The 24153-nt window shown below is 43.7% G+C and overlaps 1 protein-coding gene across 12 annotated transcripts in view; it reads right to left on the bottom strand.

Moving 5' to 3' along the window:
* DNM1 (dynamin 1) overlaps window positions 1-24118 on the bottom strand; it is a 65213-nt gene extending 41095 nt beyond the window's left edge. For 7 of the 12 annotated variants that reach the window (XM_088065865.1, XM_088065866.1, XM_088065867.1 and 4 more), the window contains exons 1-3: window positions 23809-24117; window positions 753-826; window positions 2-151 (exon numbers count right to left, since the gene is read on the bottom strand). In XM_088065865.1, coding sequence (XP_087921991.1) covers window positions 2-151; window positions 753-826; window positions 23809-23969 — 385 coding nt within the window. In that variant the 5' untranslated portion in view covers window positions 23970-24117. Of the gene's footprint in view, window position 1; window positions 152-752; window positions 827-23808 lie in introns of all 12 variants that reach the window. The other 5 variants (XM_088065863.1, XM_088065869.1, XM_088065860.1 and 2 more) reach the window with 1 other exon arrangement.
* Between the last annotated feature and the right edge of the window lie 35 nt (window positions 24119-24153).

The raw sequence follows: 24153 nt of genomic DNA, 5'->3' as shown, positions 1-24153 counted from the left end.
CCATGGGGAGAGTAGACTCGGAGATTGATTGGCACAGGGGAAATCCCTTTGTTGGAGCCAGTAACACGATCTGTTTCAGCCTCAATCTCCAAACGAACCTCCTCAAAATCGGTGAATTTCTTTCCTTTGCAGTGTAGGAACTCGCCATATTCTATTTAAACAGAAGCAGAGTCAGAAAGAGTCACTGAAATTAGAGAAAACTCAAAAGTGTGACAAAAGCATCACATCCTGATGTCACAACACAACAAAATGCAACTGGAGATATAAAGTCTGGGAAAGGCCTTTCCCAACAGAGTTGGCAGGTTGGAACAGAAGTTACTGCAGTCACATTTATGTGGTAAACATCTGAGATAATTCAATTGAACCCAGCACCTTCACCCCCTTAGTTCACTACATTTTCATCAGGGTCATCTGGCTTTTAGGTGTTACCCACTCATTAGAGTCACAGCTGCATAGGCAAAGGAAAATTACGATGTATTTTTATGATGTATTTGCATGGAGCCCTGACTAATAAATTAAAACAAAAAAACAAAACAAAACAAAAAAAAAACCAAAAAAAACCAAAAAAACAAAACACATTAAGAAGCATTTTGCTTCTGAACACTTAATGCAACAGATGTTAAACGGGCAAAAAGGCTGCAGGTCATTTTTCCTCAGGAAAATTCTAATTTATTTTCTCCAGTGATCAAATCAGACTTTCCTGACTAAGACAGCAATCCAGCTGGACACACAGGGAAAGGGAGCTCACATACCTGTGCTGGCATTTACCAGCTGCAGGACCAGTGGGCGCCTGGTTACAATGCCAGATCCACGTGGCAGAAAGTCCCTGAAATGAAACAGGAAGTTTTGGATGAGTGATTGTTTCCTTCCCTTTTCACAGCTTTTCTGCTTCTATAAGTGTAGATGGATTCTAAGAGAGAGTCCCAGCTATGAGCACAAAAAATTTAAGGCACTAAACACAAAGTGCCTCTCCTTGAGAAGGGCAAGAACTTGTTCTGAAGTAATTTATACTCACAGCAGAGTCCCTCAAATCATGTCTGTGACAGTAGTTTCTCCAGCTGAAGTTCCAAGTTAACTAACAAACCCATTTAATACAACTGTCTGTACTTTGGAAAAAAATAATCTTTCAGAAAGAAAAGAGAAGTTGACATAGAGCCAAAGAACTAGCATGCCTCCTTTTGGCAAAAACAATTACACAAATTCACTCACACCCTGCACTTGGGGCTTGAGAAGACACCACACTGTCCCAGTGTGCAAATATCATGTGACACAACTGAGAAAATAACCAGCAAAAGGCTTGTCTCCACAGAGGATCTCTCCTGGCTATAACTACTCAAGATACCAGTATTGCCAAGACAAAAGCAGCAGTTTCTTTCTGTATTTACAAGAATCCTGAATTTTTGTGTACTTCAAGTAATTTCAAGGGAAAGCAGCCTTACACTAACATTCTCCAAATGCTGACTTAGCAGCCACAGCCCACCAGCTCTCCTTTGCTTTTCCTTTTTTTCCAATCCAAAGCTAGGCGTGCTCACTGCATCTGCTGATGACCTTGCTGGTTTGTGGCTTGGTTTTCTAGTACTTGGCTATTCATCTTCAAGAGCCACTGAGCAGTTCTGAAAATATAATCAATTGCTTTCTCACCTACTGGGAGAAACATCACTTCAAAATACGTTTCCTACAGCATGAACATAGTTTTCTCTGTTAAAAGAAGCCCTGCCTACACTGGCAGGGTTCTGGCAGACAATCCTCCTTCCCTTCATAGCTGTGGCAAGGAATAATTTTGTTGATTCAAGAGTAACTATTGACTCTGCTAAATGAGAAATCCAGGGCTCTCCACTTTGAGGTCTTCCTCTTACTCCTGCATGAACTTAAGATTGACAAAGCCCATGAAGATGAGAAATGAGTTTCTGTTCCAACACACCAGACAAGGCCTTGAGCAGCTCTGTCTCAGCTCCTGGTATGGCCACTCATTTCCTGTGTAACCCTATGGAAGTTATTCTGCTTCTCTGTATTTCCATTTTCTCAGCAATAAAAGTTAATTCCCCATCTGTGGGAATGTTAGAATAACCTGGTAATATCAAAAACTGGAGACTAGGTTTAAGTGAAATGAGTGTAAGGAGGCACTATACATCCTCTAACACCTCAAATATCACCTGTTAATTACTAAGTCAGGGGTAATGGAGCCTCAGGTACAAATCTACCAGTTAAAATTAGACTGAATTCTCATTATTTTAGACTTTCCAGAAGTATAAACACTTAACTGGGGAATGCCTTTCATTTGATTTTCACATAATACAGCTCTAGCTTTTCCATTCCAGTGGGATTAACCCTGGAATCTTTGAGACACTGCATCATTCTAACAGTTTTCTGCTGTCTCAGCTCCATTCCTATAGATGTCTGTGGCCAGTATGTGGAGAAGTCCTATCTTTGCATCAGTTGTTAGCATAACCAATCCATTTGAGCTCCACTGAATTATTTTGAACTTGTACCTGAGAAAAAGGAATCCTATCACTACAGATTCCCTTTCCAGCACACTAAGACAGTCCCCTAGCTATTGATTTCCAACTTGCAGTATCAAATCTTGCTTTAATGTAGAAAAAGGACCACTTGCATTTATAAGCATGAAATCAATAGGAAGCAAGATCCTATTCATGCTGCACTATGTTTTCCTGAATCTTTCTGCTTTGGTTAAAATCCCGATTTCTCTGCTGTCCTTATCATAGCTACTAAGAAAAAAAATTTCAAGACAGACGGAAGACCTATGACACTGGATTCCAGCATTATTTTAAAAAGATCCAATTTATTTGTTAACTCAAGTAGCTCCCAGGCTATTCCAAGGAAAAGCCACCAAGTCCTCTAGATGACAAGACAACAAATCCATAAGTCAAATTTTGTCACCTAAACCAATAATCTTAAGCACTGCTCTAGTTCTGAGTGAAAATACACAATGCAAATCTGATCCCTAATATCAGAAAATGAATGCATGTTCTTACCTACAAACTATTGGGAGATACACGCAGTTCAACTCTCAAATCTTCTCTACACTTGACTCCTATCAGAAGTTACAGCCAAAAAGCTTTATTAAAAAAACTCCTACAACTGATGCAATATCATCTCATTGTATCCATGTTATTTCTTATTCTTCATGTACTTTCTCTCTACAGTCTGTTGTAAAAACCCCTTCCTCCTCCTGCTCCAGCTAAGCCTTTCAAATCACAGAAACTAAAAAGTAGGGATTAGTAAATTTTGCAGGGAGCTGGCTGAGTGCCAAGGAGCAGGAATGGAGAGTCCTCCCTGCCCCTCTTGCAAGGGGCACAAACTGCTGCTCCAAATCAATTACAACCACAGAGCACATGTGGCACAGACAACATGCCCAGGACAGTCTGAGTTCACTTCAGAGCCTGAAGGAAGAGCTACACACACAGCTATTGCTCCAGAAAGAGCAGCTCAAAGTGATAACACCAAGCTGGAATCAGGAACACACCACACCAGGTAAAAACCACCACATGCCAGGTGACCTAGGCAGGCAAATGCAGAGGTTGAACTGGTTTATTCATTTCCAGCAGGGGCGATATAAAAGAGCAAGGCTGAGGGAGGAAGAGGAAAGATGGAATAAGTCTGAAGAGATAAAATGTTATAAAGGCTTTGAGTGCTGAGACAAGACAGGCTCTAGCATGACACCAGAGCCTCATTACATACATCACTATACATGACTGTGCCTGAATTATGTTACTTAGGTTGAGGCCACCAATCCCCTGTTTTTCCCCTTTCACTTTTTATCGTAAGAATTGGAAAGTCTTTTTTCTGTTGCTTTGTTTGTAGCGCACAGAAGTGTGACATTTGATTTCCTGTGCTTTAAAGCAGGAATACAACACTGTGCCACTCCTCCAGGCTAGGCTTCATCTAGAAAATACACGAAGTAGCAGCTAAAACAGAGCTGTATTCAGGGAATATAAATACTTAATTTGCTTGTAGCTTTCTTAGCTATTGACTCAAAATTCTGAATCAAGATATTGAGGTATTAGTTCTAGCAATGCAATTCCAAGCATTTTATCAAGGTTTAAAAACTAGGCTCAGATAACTACATTTCTCAAAACATTGCTTATTTCTATATATTTCACACTTATTTTTTATTAACAATAGGCAGAGAGAGAATATTAAGGTAGGAAAATTCTTGGTCTGACCAGAGATAGATCTCTTCTAAACCAAGGCAACAAAAAGAACCAAGGATGCAGATCTTGATGGGTCTCAGGCTGAAAGAGTTCAGGCAGGGAAGTGTCCTGAAAAGACATTTATTGTTGTATTTTGCACTGCTCATTTCTGAAGTGCTTATACATGTTCTTGACTAGCTACCTTGGAGCAAGCACAATCACAGCATCCCTTCCAGTCTTATTACTATTTTCATATGCAGAGCTGCATGAGAGTACAGATTGGGCTGAAAGCTGCATTCGTAATGTAGTACAAAAAAAAAACATTGAAGGGAAGGGAACCAATCTAGCAGTTACTGTAGAGCAAAACTGAAACAAAACGCAAACACCGTGAAAACACATTAAAGCAATCTTAATGTCATGCAACAATACATTTATAATCATGGCACTGGGAATTGGGGTTTCCTCAATTGTTTCGTTGGTTTGCTTGTTTGAAGATTTTAACTAAAGCCAGACACTATATACAAAAAGCCTTCCTGCATTAGGTAACTTAGAATCCCATGAAACAAAAAGGTTATTAGTGGCTATTAGTGACCAAAAAAACCACTTCTGCTCTACAAACAAGTTTTAGAATTCATTTAATGACTTGCACAGTATAGAGGATAAAAAGTTAAAAGTTTCATCAACCAAAGACACTTTGCCCAGACTATTCATGAAACAAAGGAGATTGACAAACTGCTTGTACAAATCAACATAAAATGGAAAGGAAGCAAAGATAGATGCAATCAAAAAGGTAGGATATATACCCATATGAAAATCTTGGGATTACTTGAGGAGGCACACCCTGAAACTTTCAGTCATGTTTCTTGTGTTTATTCGCCGTTGCAACACTGAAGAAAATGTGGCTGTCCACTAAAAGATACTTAGATGAGCTAGCTACCTGCAGTAGGGGCACATCTGTGTCCCCACACACACACACAGTTTCCTCAGACCAAAGAATACTTGTTTACTCCTTTGGTCAAACACCTGATCTGATGATTTCCTATTAAATGAGATATTGAGATCTCTGGAGGAAGAACAAGTCTTTGAGCATCTCAGTGACTGTTAGGGGCATGTTGTGCCTGGTCCACCAGCTTTGCTGGAATAAATGCTCTCAATCCTCATAAGTACAAGACCAGTGATTGCATGAGCCAGTCTGTCCCTTCATGCTTTGCCAGAAGTGCCAGCTCACTGCTTCAGGTTTGTGCTCTAAGGCTTAGAGATTCCTGTAACATTTACAGTGCTGTTTCATTCCAGCAATGTGGTATTTGCAAACCTCTCTTTGACCCTGCAGCTATGATATCAGAAGTGATAACCACAACTTCCTAACAGGGAAGGGCAAGAATGGCATCCCCACACATCAGCTCAGGCTTCTCCATAGATTCTCTTCCACTGCAAATATGTGCATCATTTATTCCTTCTTTCCACCAAATTCAGGTTTTGCACCCTCTCCATCCACTGGCAACCTGCATTTCTGAAAGAACTTTGAGTCAAAGCTTTTCCATGCATGATTATTGTCTTCACTGAAGTTGCAACAGAACTATTCAGCAGCCAAAACCAGAATAAAGCCCACGGTACCATCTCTTGTTCTACATGGAAGACAGACCAAATGCTTCCTTTCCCTGTCTCCAGAGAAGCTGGAAGGCTCGGACAGCTGTTTGTAGAGGGCTCTGAAATACAAATCTAGGCCTAGTCTAGTCAAATCAACACAGCATTGTCGCAGTCAATAGTTTGCTAGACTTTTGAGATTCTTGAATTAGAATGCATTAGAGAATATAAAGCCTCAATTAAAGAGCCAGAACAGCAGTTTATGAAGACATAAAAGTAGTTGCAAAGAACAGAAGGGAACACCAGCATCTGATCATTTAATTTCAATTTGATTTCTTATTAAACATCTACACACAAATAGGGTATTAAGGGATGTGATTAATCCCCAGCTTGGATTGTATTAGTTTCAGAAAATTAAAATTCACACAGCCTCCATAATTTCACATGGCTGTTTGTATTTTAATTCCAGTATTTGTAGCTTCCTGTGTTCTGATGGTGCCTGGGGACAGCAATTCAATCAGAAATGCACTGCACAAAGCACTATGCCAATACACCACAAGAAATACAGTTCTGTCCCTATGGATTTTACTGTCTGGTTACACAGTTCAGACCTGCTCCTGCTTAAGCTTCAAACCATTTTCATCTGTCAAGGCTTGTAATTGATCGTTCATCATTCTCACACATCCAGATCAAGAGTTCCTCCCTACCTCATGATGGCACGGTGCTTTACAAGAACCCCAAGCCAATCTAGGGGTATTGGTATCTTTGACATATAATTCTTCTGGTCACTGTGCCCATCAGCAACATTCACATCTTCATATGGGCTGCATTCTCTGGACAACTTATGCATTTCTCTGAATAGCCCTTCATCTCACAGCACTTGTATTTTCAAACATGTTACTTCAGCACATGAAAATGAATTCTTAACACACAGGCTGACACCAATGGGGCATATTAACAACACACTAAAAATATTTACTATTAATCATATTGACTCCTAAAACAAAAGTAGCTAAAAAAGTAGCTCACAAGCTCAGTAGGAGCTTTGTACTTCTTGGTCACTAACTCCTGGTGCTCCCTCAAAAAACACATCACATAGTTCTACCACAAGGAAGAAACATGCAGGACTGCCCTTGGAGCACCTTCCTGGTCTGATCCTTCAAGCAACATACAAATACATGTGTAAGCAATTCCAGAACTTTGGTGTGGGGCAAGAACAAGCACATATTTGTTCTTTCCCCTGTCACCCAGCAGGTTGCCAAGAGGGCAGATTCAGAGTTTCCTGCTAACTTGGTTGGCTCTGTGAGCTCTTCTCTTGCCTGAGCCAAAGCACCTCTCAACTAAAAAAAAACAAACTAGACAGGCAAGAGGAACAAGAGGCATTAAAAACAGGTGCATTATGAACAAAAACATCCATCAATCTGCTATTTTGTTTTCCTCTACCCTAAGCTTTCATATTCCTTTCATACTGCATCACGAGCTTGGACATCAGTCATTCAGACTCATAATCATACAGTAAGTCTTGTTCCTAGTTAAGCCATGCTTTTTTTCCATTAAGCACCTTTAGATAACTTTAAGACAGAGAATTTGTGTTATTTATCAGCCAATCTCCACAGCACAAGTATGCCTAGTTCTGCCCCACCAGTGAACAAGAGCAATTCCATAAACACTCAGCATAATGTAACTTCTTAGGATGCAATTGGTACTGGCCACACAATGGATACATATAGATATAAAGATCTATTGTAAGTACACCATTTTCCAGTATACTGGCAATATTATTGTGCACAATGATTCATTATTCAAGAAAACAATTGTGAAAAATAAAGACAGGCAATAGTTCTTGAGTGTCATCATAATATACATGTTAGGAGAAACAAAAAAATTAAAGAGAAGGCTTCCCACTGCCTTGTACCTTGAGTTCCTATTTACAATAGTGCAGAGGGAGGTTAACACTATTGTGCTGGATTGGAACACTTACAATTGCTTTGTTAAATAGTTCTGACCCTCAAACAACCTCTCCAACACCTGGCCACTTCTCCCAAGTACAGCTCCTGAAGTCAGTAAGCAAAAGGACCGAGCAGCCTCTCAAGTGTGGACATTTGTTGTGCTTAAGGTGAGTTCCCAGAGACCGTCCTAGAAAATTTAGAGGTGCTGCCCAAGCAGGGAAAAACACAAGGGCCAGTATAAGCTGAACACATTTATAACATAATACTGGATAATTTGCAAACACGAGTCAGAGAGGATAGAGAATAAAGCAGAAAGTAACTTCTGAAGTTGGCACCTTCTCCCAGTCTGCCTCAAGCTGCTCTATTCCTTTGTGCAGAATTGCACCCGATAGCAGCACAGGGCCCAGCAAGTGAGGGATGTTCTGCCCAAGGTTTTGTGCAGACTGAGGCACTGAGGTCTTCAAGCATGAAAGAACAGCAACTATGCTAGTTCAGTGTAATAAATAAATGTAGCAATAGTAGTATTACATGTTCACACCACATCCTGCTCCAGAACTGACATGATTCTCACCACAAGAATCCCCTTTGCTGTGTTTCCTGCACCTCTTTCACCACTGACAAGGATATGCCATGTTCTGGAGCTCTCCTGTATCTTTTCCCCACACTGTGCTCTCACTTCATTAAAAATAAGAAAAATACAGTGTATTTATAGAGTTAACATATAAACTAAATAAACTAAATAAAGCCACATTAGCCACATGTATTGCAAAAGTCAACATTTCAAAAACCACAATGACCCCACACCACAGGCTCTGCTGAGAAGACAAGAAATCTTTCAGGAGACTGCCTCCTCCAAGAGAATCCACCTCCATAGAAAGCTGCATGCCTGGCTGTTTGAAAGCCTACACAGTGAGTTTGGCAAATCAAATCCAGTTCCTCCTGGACAGGCATAATGGTGAGGTTTGTTTCACTGACATTTGGGGTAAATGATGTGCCATGGAGGGATAGAAACAGAATTTCAAGCTTCCATCTCAGTCATTTTATCATCAGCTTGTCTCCTCACCCTGGGACACAACACAATTACTGGCCACTGATGTACATATACAGAGGTGACAGTGTCCAGTACTGCTGTCTGGGTAATTTTTTGGTAACGCCCAGATCTTACAGGACAGGAAAAAGGTTTTTGTTACTGGAAGGCATCGTCATATTCATGTGCTCTCATGCCTCTGGGAGCACCCACATGCCTTGAACATCAGAAGTGTTAATCAAAAACATGGTTCTCCCACTTAGAACGTGTTTGTTGAGCCAAGTGTGGGCTGAGGGGGCTCAGACAATGAGAGAGGGAACACCCTGGGGGAATGTTCTCTCCCATCACCGGTACTTCAAGGTCAGTGGCCATGTTCAGACTTCTGCCTCAGCACCTTCCGTAGCACTGCTAAAGCCAGAAGGAAGGCACACAGCAACTTTTAAATGAATGCTCGCTTGGAAACAGCTCTCTCCCCCACCCCTCCCCAAACACACTAAATTCTGATTTTCTGGCTTATCTCTCACTGCACAGACTGGTTCCCAGGAGCTATCCATAGCAGTTGGTGCCTCTCTCATCCACTCTTTCCAAATCTCCTTTCTCTGCACCTCAGCCCCTCTCCTGTACACAGAGGACATGTACACACAGGTTCTTGGAAGCAGTAGGATAAGCTAAGTTTTGCTATTGTTTATTTTAATTTGAATCCTTTGGGCTGATTTTTCTGTTTCACACTCCACTAGCTTCAGGATACATCAAAATCTGGAAGACAGCTGTGTGCATCATGCCAAGTCATAGCTGTACTGGAGTCACTGCGCACCAGTTAATCAGAAGCACAACTACAGAGCCCTCATGGCTGCCCTGCTTCCACAGGGCAAGAGACTTACAAGGAAGTCACAGGCATTCTTACACTTCTAGTCAATGGCCTGGGGGCCTGCCAGCATGCAAACTAAATTGGCATAGCCAAGAGTCTGCCCCAGGCATTTCTGCTGCTGTACGTCTACAGTAATTCCAAAGAAGCCAGCACACCCAGCTTTATGCTTGGTAGAACTTACAGCAGGATCTGGCCTGACTTTCAAGGTCTGTATATTTATTTTTAGATGACCTGAAAGTAAAACAGAGATATTGCTGCATTCTTCTGATGCACCCCTGCAAATCCATAACCAGGATTATCCCATCCAATTGACTTACTGGCTATATTACAAAGCATAAAGCAAGAATTTCCGCTAGAAGCTGCCCTTCATCCCTAACTCAGTTTACATAACATGGAATATAGCAAGTCCCTATATACAGTAAATGGAGACAGAAGCTGAACAAACAGAATTTCTCCCCATTAGAGAGTTACACAGCTCCTGTCCTACATTTGTAGGAAACAAGGGAGTACCTTGGGAAACACACACAGGCATTACCCTTACTGTCAATTTTCCATGGTCTGCCTTCTATCTAGAAATCCAAGCTCTCCCTCTCAGTCACTGCTGGAGACTTTGTAGACGCCACAAATAGTTTTCAGTTCTTGCCTAAAAGGTGTGGTGAGGTACAAGCACAGCTCATTCCCTCAGCCATCCCAAATGAGGCGTCTGGGTGCAGCTGCCTGCACTGTAATGCAGCCCTCCTTTGGGGCTATGAGTAACCAAATTTAAACTCTGTTTTTAGGTGCCATAGAGGGCTGTGACCCTGGGCATCCCACAATGGGAGCAGACTGGAGCCACGTGCTTCTCTCCCTAATTGTGATCACTGGCTGATAGATAATCCCTTCATGGGCTGCTGCTCTACAATTGCTGTGCAGCAACCAATCCAATCTGAGAGCCAGAACCAGGCCCAGGGGGATAATTCCCCTCCTACTCCCCTAAAACATGGTGAAATCTACTGTTTCCATAGAAACAAATCAGTTTGATGTCCACACAGTTCCTGCATCCCTCACGGGTGGGCATCAGCCCCAAGCTGCTGAGGTTTTAAGCAAGTGTCTACAGTTACAGGTCAAGAGTTTGGTGGAGAAACAAGAGGGACTCCCAGCATACAAACCCAACCATCTCATCCAAAATGTCATTTGCTTCAGTTCATCTCTGCTGTGAAAGAATTTATCAGGAATATTGTTCCCCTCCTCCATTTTGAGGGTTGACTTATTTGCCAGCTCCCTCCCTGCTATCTTCTGCAGATGGGTTAGTCCAGGATGCGTGAGGACGTAGAACATGGATGGGAAATCAAAACAGAACACTCCAGCACCTCACGTGCACTTGTGAGCCAATTTACTCTGTGCTTCTGCAGGTAAAAAACTGTAAAGGCATTTTCTTGTTTGAAGCTCTGCATTTTACTGTTGAGAATTATTTAGAGAGTGGTACAGCCTACAGTGCACTGCCTGATCTCAAAAAGTCACTGCCCGTTATAGCAAATGCCGCATTGACTCCAGGCTGCGGAGCTGGGGAAGCAGAGGCTGGAGAGAACAGAAAATTGCAGCACTGCTGCTGTGCAGCTTCCTCTAGCATCTTCTGAGTAATAGAAAATGAAGTCCTGGATTTTGTTTGCTGCCTTGGGATATTCACAGTAAAGAATAATACAGCACTGATTCTGCATGACAATATCAGGAACTCAAAGAGAATAAGCAGCCTGGTGTATCCTGAATGGATGTGGCAGTAAGGATTACACATTTGTGGAAAATGCAGTTTTGATTTCAAGAATTACAATCCCAGGAGAAAGGAAACAAGGCTGGTTTTACTCATGTGGGAAAAAAAAAACCTAACACGAGAAATATTGCACTGCATGATGTATTCTCCACCCCAGAAACTGTAAACCAGACCTTTATGTCCGTCTTGCTTAATTTTCACCATCATAGCACAAAAGTAAGTTTTCCTTTTGCTACTTCAAAAGCATACATACCCTGGCAGAAATCTCCCTGTAATTGCAGAACCTCCCTATAATTTCCAGACAGTCCCCAAGAAGACATACCAGGCTGCAGCAACACCCCAGAGCATCAAATTAGTTCAGTCCCTATGACAGTAGTGAAGAAACAGGTCTTTTGAAGGCCAGAAAGGTAAACCCATGACCCAGCATCTTTGCCTCTTTTTCAAGCTGCACTGATTTGTCATAACACTGCAGCAACACTGCTCTGCTTTGGCACAAACAAATCTACCAAAAACCCTGGCTCTGCTGTAACAGAAGGCTGCAGCCTTGAAAAACATGACCTGTTCAGCACCTGCAACTTGAGCTGTGAGAAAACAAAAGGACAAGCTGTACACTAAAACTCTGAGACAGGAATGGCTGATGGGAAAGCACAGCCACAATAACACCCCAGGATTAATGGATGCTAAGACTGACAAGCAGCAGGCTGACCTTGCTATTTCCCACCACCAGTGTCTTAATCTCTGGAGCCAGGCTGCAGCTGAGTCCAGGCTAAAGGCTGCCCAGCAGTAGAGGCTCTCCTGTGTTCAGAGACACCATTATACTGTGCCACAGTAACTAATATTCACACTACTCATTGCATGGAGGCTCTGGATAAAAAAGGGGGTTATCCCCCTTTTTTTGTCCTTCTCTCCTCCAGAGAAGGAAACCAGGTACAATGGCAAATTCAAAGATACCAAATACTTGTGCTAAGTATAACCTTAGATTTCTTGTCAAAACTCCACCTCTGGAGTCCTGGTATTTGCTGCAAGACCCATCAGAAGAACAAATGTAGCTGGAGGCACATTTCATCACTGCAGCATGACACTTCCTCCACTCCCAGACAGCACTGTGTGCTAGAAAAGGAGACAGGCTGCCCAGAGCCTGAATTCCTTAAAGGGTACAGACAACTGAAAGAGTTCATTGGGAAAGGCAAAGTCACTTTGATGAGACACAAACCCAAATGGAAGCTGCATGAGGAAGGATGGTACCTCAACAATCCATGATGTGCTGTTAGCTGCCACATATTGGTGGTGAGTTTATAAAGCTGAATGCAGGTACCTCAATAGCTTATCTCAGGTCAGTGGTAAGAGGCTGAGTGTGTTGTGGATGGGGAGGAAGGCTGCTTCCCTTCCAACAGGCCAGGCAGGAAGGACAGAATTCCACGAGGTAACAGAGTTATGCTGCACTCAGGCATCCTGACCACACTGCCCACAGTGCACAGCTGTCCTGCAGAGGGAATTTAGGATGCAAATTTACATCTCTGCTCTGCCTGGAGAAGTATGCAGGATCAGTGCCAGGCTCTTTGCTATGCACTGCACCTCTGCAGCTCCAGATATTATTAGGATCAACCCAGGCTGGGAACATGGTGCAGAGGCACTGCCTCTTCAAGCCCTTGAAGAAGACCCAACAGACAGATAGCAAACACCACTAGTGCAAAGTCAGAAGCATTAAACTCTACTTAAGAAACCACACGTCTCCATTTCACATTATTCCAGAACAAAAATTGGATAAATACTGGACTACTGGACTATATTGGACTATAATTGGACTATGGATCAATAGTCCCAAAAGAGTTGAGCTTCTGACCTCCTGTCTGGCTCCAATGTGCCAGTGGAACAGCACTTCTCATGTCACAAGGCACACTTTGCTCTAGTCAAATCTGGGCAGTGACCATGGGAGGTGACAAAAAGGCTGGGCTTAAATTCAACAACAAAAAAGGAAAATCAAAACAGGTGTTGCCTTATTTAGTGAGTATTCTGATAGCAGAACTGTGGCATAGCGACTTGGACTGACCACAGTCTTACAGTCTTCTATTACTTTCCTTATTTTCCACAAGTAAAGGGTTTAACTAAATTTCTCTCCCTTGTATCTCCACTCCTCCAATGCACTGATTTCTCAGACATCTGCTTTTGCCCCTCCAGGTGTCCAATGCAAGTTCAACTTTGTCCAAGCAGAAGTTGGCAAAATATCAAGTGCCAATGCAGTAACTCACTTATTCTTTCTCACTTATTCTCTACTCACTACTTTTATTGCAGTAAACATTCTTGAAATATCATTCCTTCAATAGTTTATACAGATTCATTCAGGAAATGGGTATCTTTCTCTAAAATGAGTTTGGGGTGCGTGGTAGTTTGCAGGCCTAAGATAAAAAACACATCTTGTACAAATAGGCATAAGCAGAGTAATTCTTAGGGGAACATGAACAAATCAAAGTAGCACAGCCCAGAGGGAAGAAGTTTATTGCTGGGATCTCTGCTGAGAGCTGCGTGATGTAGAAGAGGTGACCTGAGTTTCAGGGCTGGAGCTGCAGCATCAGCTCTGCAGTGTGACACATGTCATGCACCAATCCCTGAGGGTATTCTGCATTTTGGAACGTACCAACCTCCTCCTTACCCAAAGCTTTAACCCCACTGCAACAGATCTCCTCTCAAGGCTACCACCATGCTCAGGCAATTCCCAGCTATTCATAGAGGAGCTTCTATTAAAAGTAAAAGCACAATCAGCTTAAGAAACAGCCAGAGATTATACAAGAGATCACAGCAGCCAGAAAGAGAGAAAACCTAACATGTATTAGAATCAAGAGGTCCCATCATGACCCAGAGTAGTGTAAGCTCAGAGAAAATCATAAACAAGTCAGCGAAGCTAAGTATCAACATAAAACCTGTGAAGGTTAGAGCTTTGTTGTTTATTGGTTTAATTCTGAACTAACAGGTCACCAGATATATTCCCCTGCTGACAGGGAATTGTTCCTGTGCTGGAAGGCAGGTAGCAAATGGACAGTCATTATAAGCCCAATGTTTTAGAGGTTTGTAACAACTTGCATGAGGAAGAGCTCTTGGGGCTGGAACAGTCTGTTAATTTGTCAGTGCCCTGAGCCAGATCCTATGTAACTTACTCTGCCTTTACACACGTAAGAGTGGCAGGAAGACAAAGAGGAGGAACTGAACAAAGATTTCAAGATTTTTGCCTTTAGGTACCTCTTTCCCTGTTCTAAGAAATTCAGCATCGCCTCCCCCATCCCTGGATTTCCATTCTCAATTTAAAAAAAAAAAGGGAAACACTGTAGTTTCTCCTAGTGCTCTCCAGGGTAAGTTAGCTGTGCTGTGAAAACATTTGCAGATGTTGAGAACTGACTGCTCAGCATCTCTGTAGACTTCTGCCTATTGATACGAGAAAGGGTCTGAATGCAGCTGAAAAACTACTCTGAAATACAGCTGCAATTTATGATCAGCTTTTATCCAGCATTACAGCAGCACTGCCTGGCTTTGCAGCCAAAATCCACAGCAGTATCAGTTTAACACTGGCTGTGTCCTCTCTTAGGCATCACACTGCACTGACCACTATTGCAGCAAGAGCGTTTCCCACCCCCAAAATGACAGTCTGAGCAGTCAGACAGGAGCCCAGCACTTCCCATGTCTGTTATGGTTGTATTAACTCTTCACCCTTCCACACAGCTGCAACAATGCAGCCTAAAGCCATAAGAAACAGGAAAGGGAGAGTTAAAGGAGACTGTTGAGGCAATACATTATTAAAATAGTATTTTCAGCCCCAGAGACTCCAGTTCAATTCCCATTTCCGTCACAAGTGAGTTACTGGGTTCATTCCAAACCTCATTAATTGTTCATTGTGACTGCAACACAAGTATTTTAGCAGAGCTTATAGTTTTGAGACTAAGCCCTGATTTTTAGGAAGTGAAGAGATGACAGTGCAGGTCTTTAAAGTTTTGGGATTCTTTATACTTGTCTCCAGAAGCATTTCGGGAAACAGCGTATTTTCAAGAAAAAAAATACCCTCAAACCTCCATGTCAGAAATTGCTATTTTCAATACAAAAGCTACACTGCTCTTCTGTTCGCTCAATTGCTGTGGCCAGGGCTCTAAGAAAAGCCACACAAGTCACAAGACTTGCAGAAAAATGGCAGAAGCTGGCAAGTTTGCTTTCAGTCAGCAAGACACAGCTTGAGGAGCTTGCATAACGTCTGCTTCCAAGAAGCTTCCAAAAGCATGTTATGCTGAATTGCAAGAAGCTACTAACCAGGGACCATCTCACTTCCATTTGGTCATAGCTGGGTCTGCCAAAACTTGCCATGTCAGATGCTCTGGAGAAAACAGAGACACTGTTAGATTTCAGACTCAGGGCTCATTATTCCTGTACTGTGTCTTGAAGGAAAGCAAAGCAGTTATCTACTACAGTCAGCATCAGGCTCAGAGCTGTGACAAACCTGAAGGTCACAAAGGAAGCAAACACCAGCAACTTAATTGTCCTGTCTGCCCACCTATATAAAACAGCTTAAGAAAACTGTGGAGCCACTTTATATTCAATTGTTATTAAAATATTCACTAATGGACTTTGAAAATACAGCTGGACCCAAGTACAAAGTATCCATGAGTCACATATCTAACATTAAACTGTGCCCTCATTTGCCCATCAGAGTGTTTTGATGCAGTCTTACTTGCTCATCAGTAACTACTGAAATGTTCTCAGCCCTCTCTTTGTGGCTAACCCAGTATCTATAGTAGTTCTGAGCAACACATCCAGTTTGCATTACTATAGTCAAGTATCAAGTGACATCAAGTCACCCCAAAATAAGCATGATGTGTGCTTCAGATGGATCACAGTTAAATATAAATTAAGAGAAAAAACTTTTTGCTGTTTATCAGAACCAGTCCTGCTTGCAGGCTGACCACCTCCAAACCTGACCAGAACATCCAAGTGCTGAAAGTCCCTAGGTACAAAACCTGGGCTCAGTCCTCTGTAGGGCTGTGCTACCCATCCTTGCCCTGAAAGAACATGTTCAAAAATTCAAGTGCTACCAGGCCATCTAGGGCAGCCTCTCATCTCCCAGTGCTTTCTGGGACTCATCCTCACTCCTCAAATCCTGCACCTGATCTATGCCAGCAGCCAAAGGCTGGTGAATCTGCCAGCACCAGACCCAACCTCTGCAGAGTAGACCTAAGTAACCTGCAAGATACTGAGCAAACCAACCTGCATGAAAAACTAAAGTTCTTGGCACAACGCTTCTAGAGAGAAGCAGGCCTTTGCAAGGACTCAGACAGACACTGCAGTGCATCTTTACAGAGTTTCTCAACATTTATTGTTAAGAAAAACAGTTTGTCACTTTATGCTTAACCTTTTCCAGTGTTATTTCAAGTGTCCATTAATGAAATACACCCACATGTCATGGGAGACACCAACAGCCTCTCCTTTAAGGATGGAGAAAAAGGTATAAAAATTAATCATGAAGAATTTAGCTTCAGAGCAAAGAATGTAATTCTACCTCAAGGCTGAACTTGCCCATTTACCTATAATAAGAGGCAATATTCCTTAACCATGAGATTCCACTCTCTATCAGAATATGCAAAATCAGGTCAGAAGCCAGGAAGAGAAAATTTCAAGTAGAATGAGAAACTGTCCCACTAGTAAGCTATTTTTCCCACCATGCATGACTAGACTTCTGGGTTTGGGCTGGTTTTTTTTCTTTTTGGACTAGATTTAATTTCATCTCTCCTCCCAACTAACAGTACTCTGACTCATATGGTCACAGATCTGTGAGTCCGAGAAGGAAAAAAGTATTACACCAAAAGTTTTTGCAGTGTTTTTTTTTTTTTTTTAGTGGCATATCAAGGAAGTAGGTTTACTGTGCATATTATCAGTAAATCTCCTTTGACAGACACCACCTCAGAACCAATTTTACCAATTGAGCACTTAGGCTGAATACCATATGCTTCTAGATGACTGCCTGCCACCCCTTCACTAACTCTTCTGGTTTTGCTACTCATGCACTGCCTGAAACAAAAAACTAGTACTGGCTCACATGGATGAGCACACATGGGTTTGCTCTTGTCCAATAAATTCACTGCTCAAGGCATCATAATAAGTTTCACCCCAGTAGCTATAATACAGCAAGAACTGTTTTGATTAACTTATGCTAAGTTGTAAGCTGCTTCCATTACTCCTCAAAAAACCTTATCCAGAATTTTTACTCATGCTTGTACAGACTCAAACCTGAAGTACAAAGCAGGGACATTCAGGAATTCACCAGATCAGGAAGGGGATTAACTTCCTGCCTTAGAATAACATTTTTCAAAAGCTGCCTCAGATAGGAGGTGTTGCAGACAGACTCCCACTCTTTCTATTTAAGTGTAGCAGAGCTCTGCCTGCTCCGAGCATCTGGAAAAGTCAGGGTCAAGGACTTGGCTTGGTATTTCCAGATAGGTATTGAACGGCTCCTGAAAACAATCAGTACTCTTTAAAAACAGTAGGTCATCTTTGCTTTACCTGGTTTTATTTCGGTTTTTTGACTGCACACTAAGTTTTAAGAAACAGGAGCAGCTGACAGTTTAGCTTTTGGGAACTTCTGACTCTTTTCCCCACTGGTTCTGTTCCCTCTACAGCCTTGTATAACTGCATCCTGTTTACTGAGGAAACACAAAAAATTCCACATTTACTTATCTCAAAATATAGTAAGGACTAATCGAAAAAACTCAAGAAGTTCTAAGACTCTCAACTTGAGGATTACCATGCTAACAAGGAAGAGTCCACACAAGGAAATGCAGCATCCCTGATCTGTCAGATATCAGGTGACAAATTCCAGCAATGACAAGGCAACATGTCATTTTCACACACCAGTAGGTCCAAACATCAACTTGCACAACACTGAGCACCAGTTTCCCTACTGGAGTGCAGCTGGTTTCCATTCCCTAGGTAAATTCTGATATGATCTGAAACATGCCATGAAGATCCCTTCTTCTAGAGGATACAAGGCTAGTGGGCAGTTACCAGAACCACGAGATGATCACTAAAGAGTGAAGCTGAAAGATACAGCTAACAAGATCTGCAGAGAACATGTTACTGCTGCAGGAAGTAGAAAAAATATTAGACTTGAACTTATTTGAGCCTGATAGGACTAAAACAAGTTGACAACAAACATTGGCAGACACTGCTGCTGCATCTATGAATACTGAGATTCATGGGTTTTTCCCTCACAGCCATCCATGTTATGTTATGTTATAACTTAATTATGTATCTTTTTCTAGCATTCCTCCTCCCACAAGTGTTTGCCCAGAGCTCTACAGATCTCTCTTAGGTGAAATTATTTTATCTTGGGGTCTGCTGCCACACATTACTCATTTTCCCCCAATGAATATTTTCTTCCTTCCCCAATTAATCCAAGATGAAAACAGGTATTTTCTTCACTGGAGACCAGAGACTGGCTGCCATTTGAAGGACTTATCTGACCGTAATTTATTTCTCTAAGCAACAGAATCCTACCCCTAGCTCTTGCACCATCCACTGCAACCCTAAATAAGTCAGTTCACAAGCAGTGCCTCTGTTTTTAAGCTGCAAATACACAACAGGATCTGACCGGCTCACAGATGTATTTATCATATAACAGTTAAAGGGCCATGATTTGCAATTAATCATCTCTCTGCCAGCACACATCTCAAATCAGAACCCTCAAAAATTTAGAAGCACACTTAAAAACCTGTTTTGTGGCCAAAGCACATGTCATGCATGTATCTTCTTGTTTAAACTTAAATCTGCTCCTGAAGTACTGCAGTGATGCTTGGCATTGCCCAGTACAATAGACATCCCCAATCTATACATAATGTAGCTATGACTTGTACAAGATTTGAACACTCAATCCTCAACACTCAAGCTCATAAAGCACATAATGCAGTAGACCCTGAGCAACTTAAAAGTAAAAAGTTCATCAACAAAACTGTTTTCCTGCAGGAACAGGCCAACTATCTTGATCTCTTCATGTATCCCTTTAGGATCCTTCATTTCTACCTATTTGCTAAATACTGCTGATGGTCTCTGAAGGTATTTTGCTGGGGAAGCTTTCCTTAACAAAGTGAAGTGTGTATTATCAAGGAAGGCATTCTGTCATCATATCTCGGGGGTGTATTTATCGCTAAATGGCTGTGGAAGGTAGTAAGTTGCTCCTCAAAGTTATACCTGAAGCCAAACTAAACCCTGTGGCTTCAGGATCTAGCTCTGCATCACCAGTATGGGAAACAGGCAAAGAGAAATTTGCTGCCAGGCCAATGCCTGATTTTGTCATAGCAATTACTGCAGCTATGCCTAATGAGTATTCAGCCTTTCCACTGCCACAGGCATTGCAGTGCTGCATTTTCCCTGCTCTTTTACCCATGTGGAAATTTCAGTGTGTTAAGAAAGGCAAGGTTAGCCCAACATGGTTGAGTTTAGGCCCACACCAATCTCCTGATTCCTTCCAGGCAACACACAAACATCAGGGAATCCAGCATATACCATCAGAGCCTGGTGACAGACTGCTAAGAACCCCTATTTTTGGTGCACAGCTTCCAAGAGAAGATGCTTGTGGGGTACCAGATTCCAGCTCAGGTCTGGGGTCAAATAAACACTGATTCACTTCCCACAACTTTGGAACTGCTTAGGTCCCTTGATCATAAACAAGATGGTTTCATCTCCATTCAAGTCCTTCCACCCACTGTTCCCAGCCCTTAGTCACTGCCTCCTCAGCAGCCCCCTGAAACCATCTGTTCTGGAGAAGTCAGAGGTGCCTTGTTTCCTCCATGAAGAGCAATGCAGCTGTCCCAGCAGGGCTGAGCAGCACCCTGCCTTGGATCAGACAGCAACACCACAAGGCACAGACATTCTGGGAACTAGCTGAACACAGCCCAGTGCTTTCAATTTTCCTGTCTGTAAAGCACAGATAACAGTAATACTCCCAGAAATCAAAAGATCTGTGTAACAGTGCTCTGAGATCATAGGATTTAATGAAAACATTTGTTATTTTCACATGGTAAAGTAAGAGTGAACATGGATGATTATACAAACAGCCTTGTGGGCTGTCTCGTACAACCTCCTCAGTCATTTGGGCTCTTAAGTCAAATTAGCACATACCACATGCTTCGTTCTTTTTATCAGACTAATTTTGCTGGTACAGGTGCCTTCTCCAAGACGTATTTATTTAGAATAGGAGGCAGCAGGGAAGTAACAACACCTTAAGAACGGACTAAATGATCCCTGAGGTCCCTTCCAACCTGAGTTATCCTACAAGCTTATAGCCACACCAACAGGAAATGCCTGGAGCTCACCCGATTAACCTTCCTTCCAGTTCTGGGCCCCAGGATAAACCAGCCTGTGGATAGATGTGTCACCTGTCTGGCTCCTACATGGCTTCTTGTTTCTCCAGATTTTATCACCCCCAGCCGGTATCCAAGTCACCATGCTGAGACTCCAGCAGCAAAAGCACACATAGCAGCCACACTGACATCTGGTATTATAAATACAAGCTCTACACTGTTGGATAATCTGTTAACAGCAGAGTGTCACTGAAAATGCAATTAGCAGCAACTAGTAAGCCATCGAATTCAGGAGGAAAAAAAAAATGTTTGTTTGGTAAGACATGTAAGTAAACACTGACTGCAGGAAGTATCATTCCTCCCTGCTTGCAGGTTTCCACTGAGTGTGGGACTCAGTGCTACTGCAAGATGCCTTCATCAGCCCTGGACTGAAGCCCTGCATAGCCACAACACAGGTCTGGCAAGGGGCAAGTGTGCTGTCCTGTTAGGGAAACGTGACTTGATGACAATTTGAAAGGAGCCCTGCAGGTCCTGAGCAGGGAAATCAGCACTGGCAGGGCCTCCAGCCCCTCTCCTGAAGTGTCTGCATCATGCACATCAGGATTTGTTCTTGCACAGATTTCCATCCACTCAGAGAGAAAGCCATCAGCACTCACATTCACAGCAAGCAGCTGCTGAGCAATAGCTGCACCACCACCCTAGCATCAAGCTGGAGGAGTGACATATGCCATGTCCACACTACAGCAATAATTGTATTTGTACACAGTAGGTCTACACACAATTTCTTCTTATGACTGCTCAGACAAGAAAACAGCCCTTATCACAATCACACTGAAGAGCCATGCTTATTCTGGGTACTATTTCCATAGCTCTTTATCATAGTTTCCAATACCCACACAATAAGAAAAGAGACTATACATTATAGCAGGGCCTCAACACTATTTTAACAGGATTGGGATTTGCAGCATATACACATATATTCTGTGGTAAGAGGTCTCAAGTTACCAAGTCTAAACTAGCTAGCATTCAGGGGTATCAAATGGAGAAAGACCTCTTCACACTGACATTTTCCATTTCCCCTCCAATTATTTCCTCTAAATGCTTTTCTACAGACAGCTCTCAGCTCATGCTCAGGGGACCCTTAATTATTTCATTTTCTAAAAGCCACAGCACTGTAACTTGCTGCTCGAGAGACAGCTGATGGGACACAGTGAGGTCATAAGTTCTCCTGTGACAGGAGTCATCAGAAAGAGACAGAAAATAATTGAATTCATATCTTTTCCACCAAGCAGACAAAATCCCCAGCTCTAAATTGGTACCAGCGGAGATGCACCAAGGATTAGTAGAGCCCCTTGGTCTAAAGGAGAGGAGAAGTGTACTGTCTTTCCTTCAACAAATCCTCCTCTGGCCCAGCAGCCCTACATTATCTACGACACCACTGCAGCACTGCCTGCACAGATCCTCTAAAAAGGATTTAAGAGGTTTGACTGCCAGTACCTAGAAAGCATGAAAATAGCAGAGCCAACAGGTGAACCTGTTTTGCTCAAAGATGTCAGAAGATCCATTTCCCCCCCTTCTTAGAAAGCTACAGCCCAACAAGTTTTTCACTTGGGTGGCGGGAATTTTTATTTTTTTTCTGTGACTATGGACAAACAAGTGGGTATTGGACTATGACCTGAGGCTCAGTAAATGTGTTTCTGTAATGTCCTGCTGGCGTGATCCCAGCATCTCTGGGGGATACATTGAATGGACCTTTGGAAGTTGGCTAGAAAAGATGCCAAACTCTTTACATTTTATATTCTTATTTTTTCAAAACTCTTTGATCTATGGCAGAAAATAAAAAAAAATTATTTTGACCATGCTTTCCTTGTACCAGATACAAACCCTGTGCTTTCCTCCTACTATACCAGCACACCCTACACTCACTGCTCAAAGATACCCTTGCACAGGTCCAGAATTTGAGGCTACTTGCAGCTGAACAAGCAGTTAATCCACACCACAGACCCTTCTGACAGTGGCAAAGCTCTATAAGCCATCCAACAGCAAACAGCTTAAAAGAAAAAGTGGGGGTGGGGGAACGAGATCCAATAGATGTTGTCACAAATGCAGTTTGCTGAAAGAGAAAAACCCACGCAAGCATCTGACCAGGTATCAGCAGTCATTGCTTTCAAGGCAAGTCACCAGAAACCTGCGTGCTCCTCATAGCATAAAAAACCCCCACCTTAATAACTAAACCCCATATATAACTTAATACAATTAATTAACAAGGCCAGGAAAAAGGTGAGGAACACACCCCCCCCCCCCCCCCCAGGTGTTGTGTGTCTGCACTGGAGCAGATACCCAAGCAGCGCGATCTGCAATTTACTCAAGTTGCAGATGATGAATGCGAAGGTCACATGAAGGGAAGGCATCAGTATATTGCCTATCACAAAATGGTAGCACCCGGGGATTTGAGCATATAGGAGAGCTGTAACCCCGTCCTTCCTATAGCCTCCCCGCGGCTCCTGACATGGCATCCGCTATGGAGGACAGCGAGCCTGGGCTGGGGGAGGGGGACAGAGCAGATTAAACTTAAACACCCTCCGCATCACCCCCCCGCAGCGACAACATCCATCTCTGAGCCCCGCACCGAGCAGGGGATGGATGGGGCCGGCCCCCACAGCCACTTCAGCCCCCTCCGTTATGTAACAGCCAGGACAAGGGGGGGCTCCCACCGGCCGCCAAGGTGCGGCAGTGGCGGGGACCCCGCTGCGGAATTCCCCCAGGCGGGGAGCCCTCCCTTCCTCACTCTCCCTCCCGCGCCTCCCCGTACCCCTGCACCGCAGCGCCCGGGCGTCCTGCAGCGCTGCCCGCGCACCACACACGCGCCGAGCCGAGGAGCTGCGAGCGGAGCGCTGTCCCCGCACCGCGCTCAGAGTGCCCGCACCGCGCTGCGGCGGCGGCTCTGCCCGCGCTGTCCCTACACCCCTGCTCGCACCGCGCTGCCCGTGCGGAGCCTCTGCCCGCGCTGCTCCCGCACCGCGCTGCCCGTGCGGAGCCTCTGCCCGCGCTGCTCCCGCACCGCGCTGCCCACAGACCCCGCGGCGCTGTCCCCGCACCGCGCTGGCCATGCGGCAGCTCTGCCCGCGCCCCCGGGGACACCCCCCCGCTCACCTCCCGACGAAATTCTCTAACACGGAGCTCTTGCCGGCGCTCTGCCCCCCCACCACGGCGATCTGCGGCAGGTCGAGGTTGGCGTTCTGCCCGATGGCGGCGAAGGCGTCCTGCAGCCGGTTGACCAGCGGGATGAGATCCTCCATCCCGCGGTTCCCCATGGTTGCGGCGCGGCTCCTCGCACAAGCGAGCTCGCACTAACCCTTCCCGCAGCCCTTCCCGGCTCTGGGGCCGGTGGGCAGCGGCTCCAGCCCGCGCCCCTCGCCTCGCTCGACGCCGCCCGGGCTCCGCTCGCCTCAGCCCGCCCGCCGCGCCTGTGGAGTGCCCCGTGCTGCCGCCAGGGGG

This window comes from Pseudopodoces humilis, chromosome 22 (genome assembly GCF_049639895.1).
Source record: "Pseudopodoces humilis isolate 2021_Gansu_Grassland_sample_001 chromosome 22, ASM4963989v1, whole genome shotgun sequence".
Classification (NCBI taxonomy): Eukaryota; Metazoa; Chordata; class Aves; order Passeriformes; family Paridae; genus Pseudopodoces; species Pseudopodoces humilis.
The sequence above is the reverse complement of the archived record's forward strand: the minus strand, read 5'-3'. Positions and strand labels throughout refer to the sequence as shown.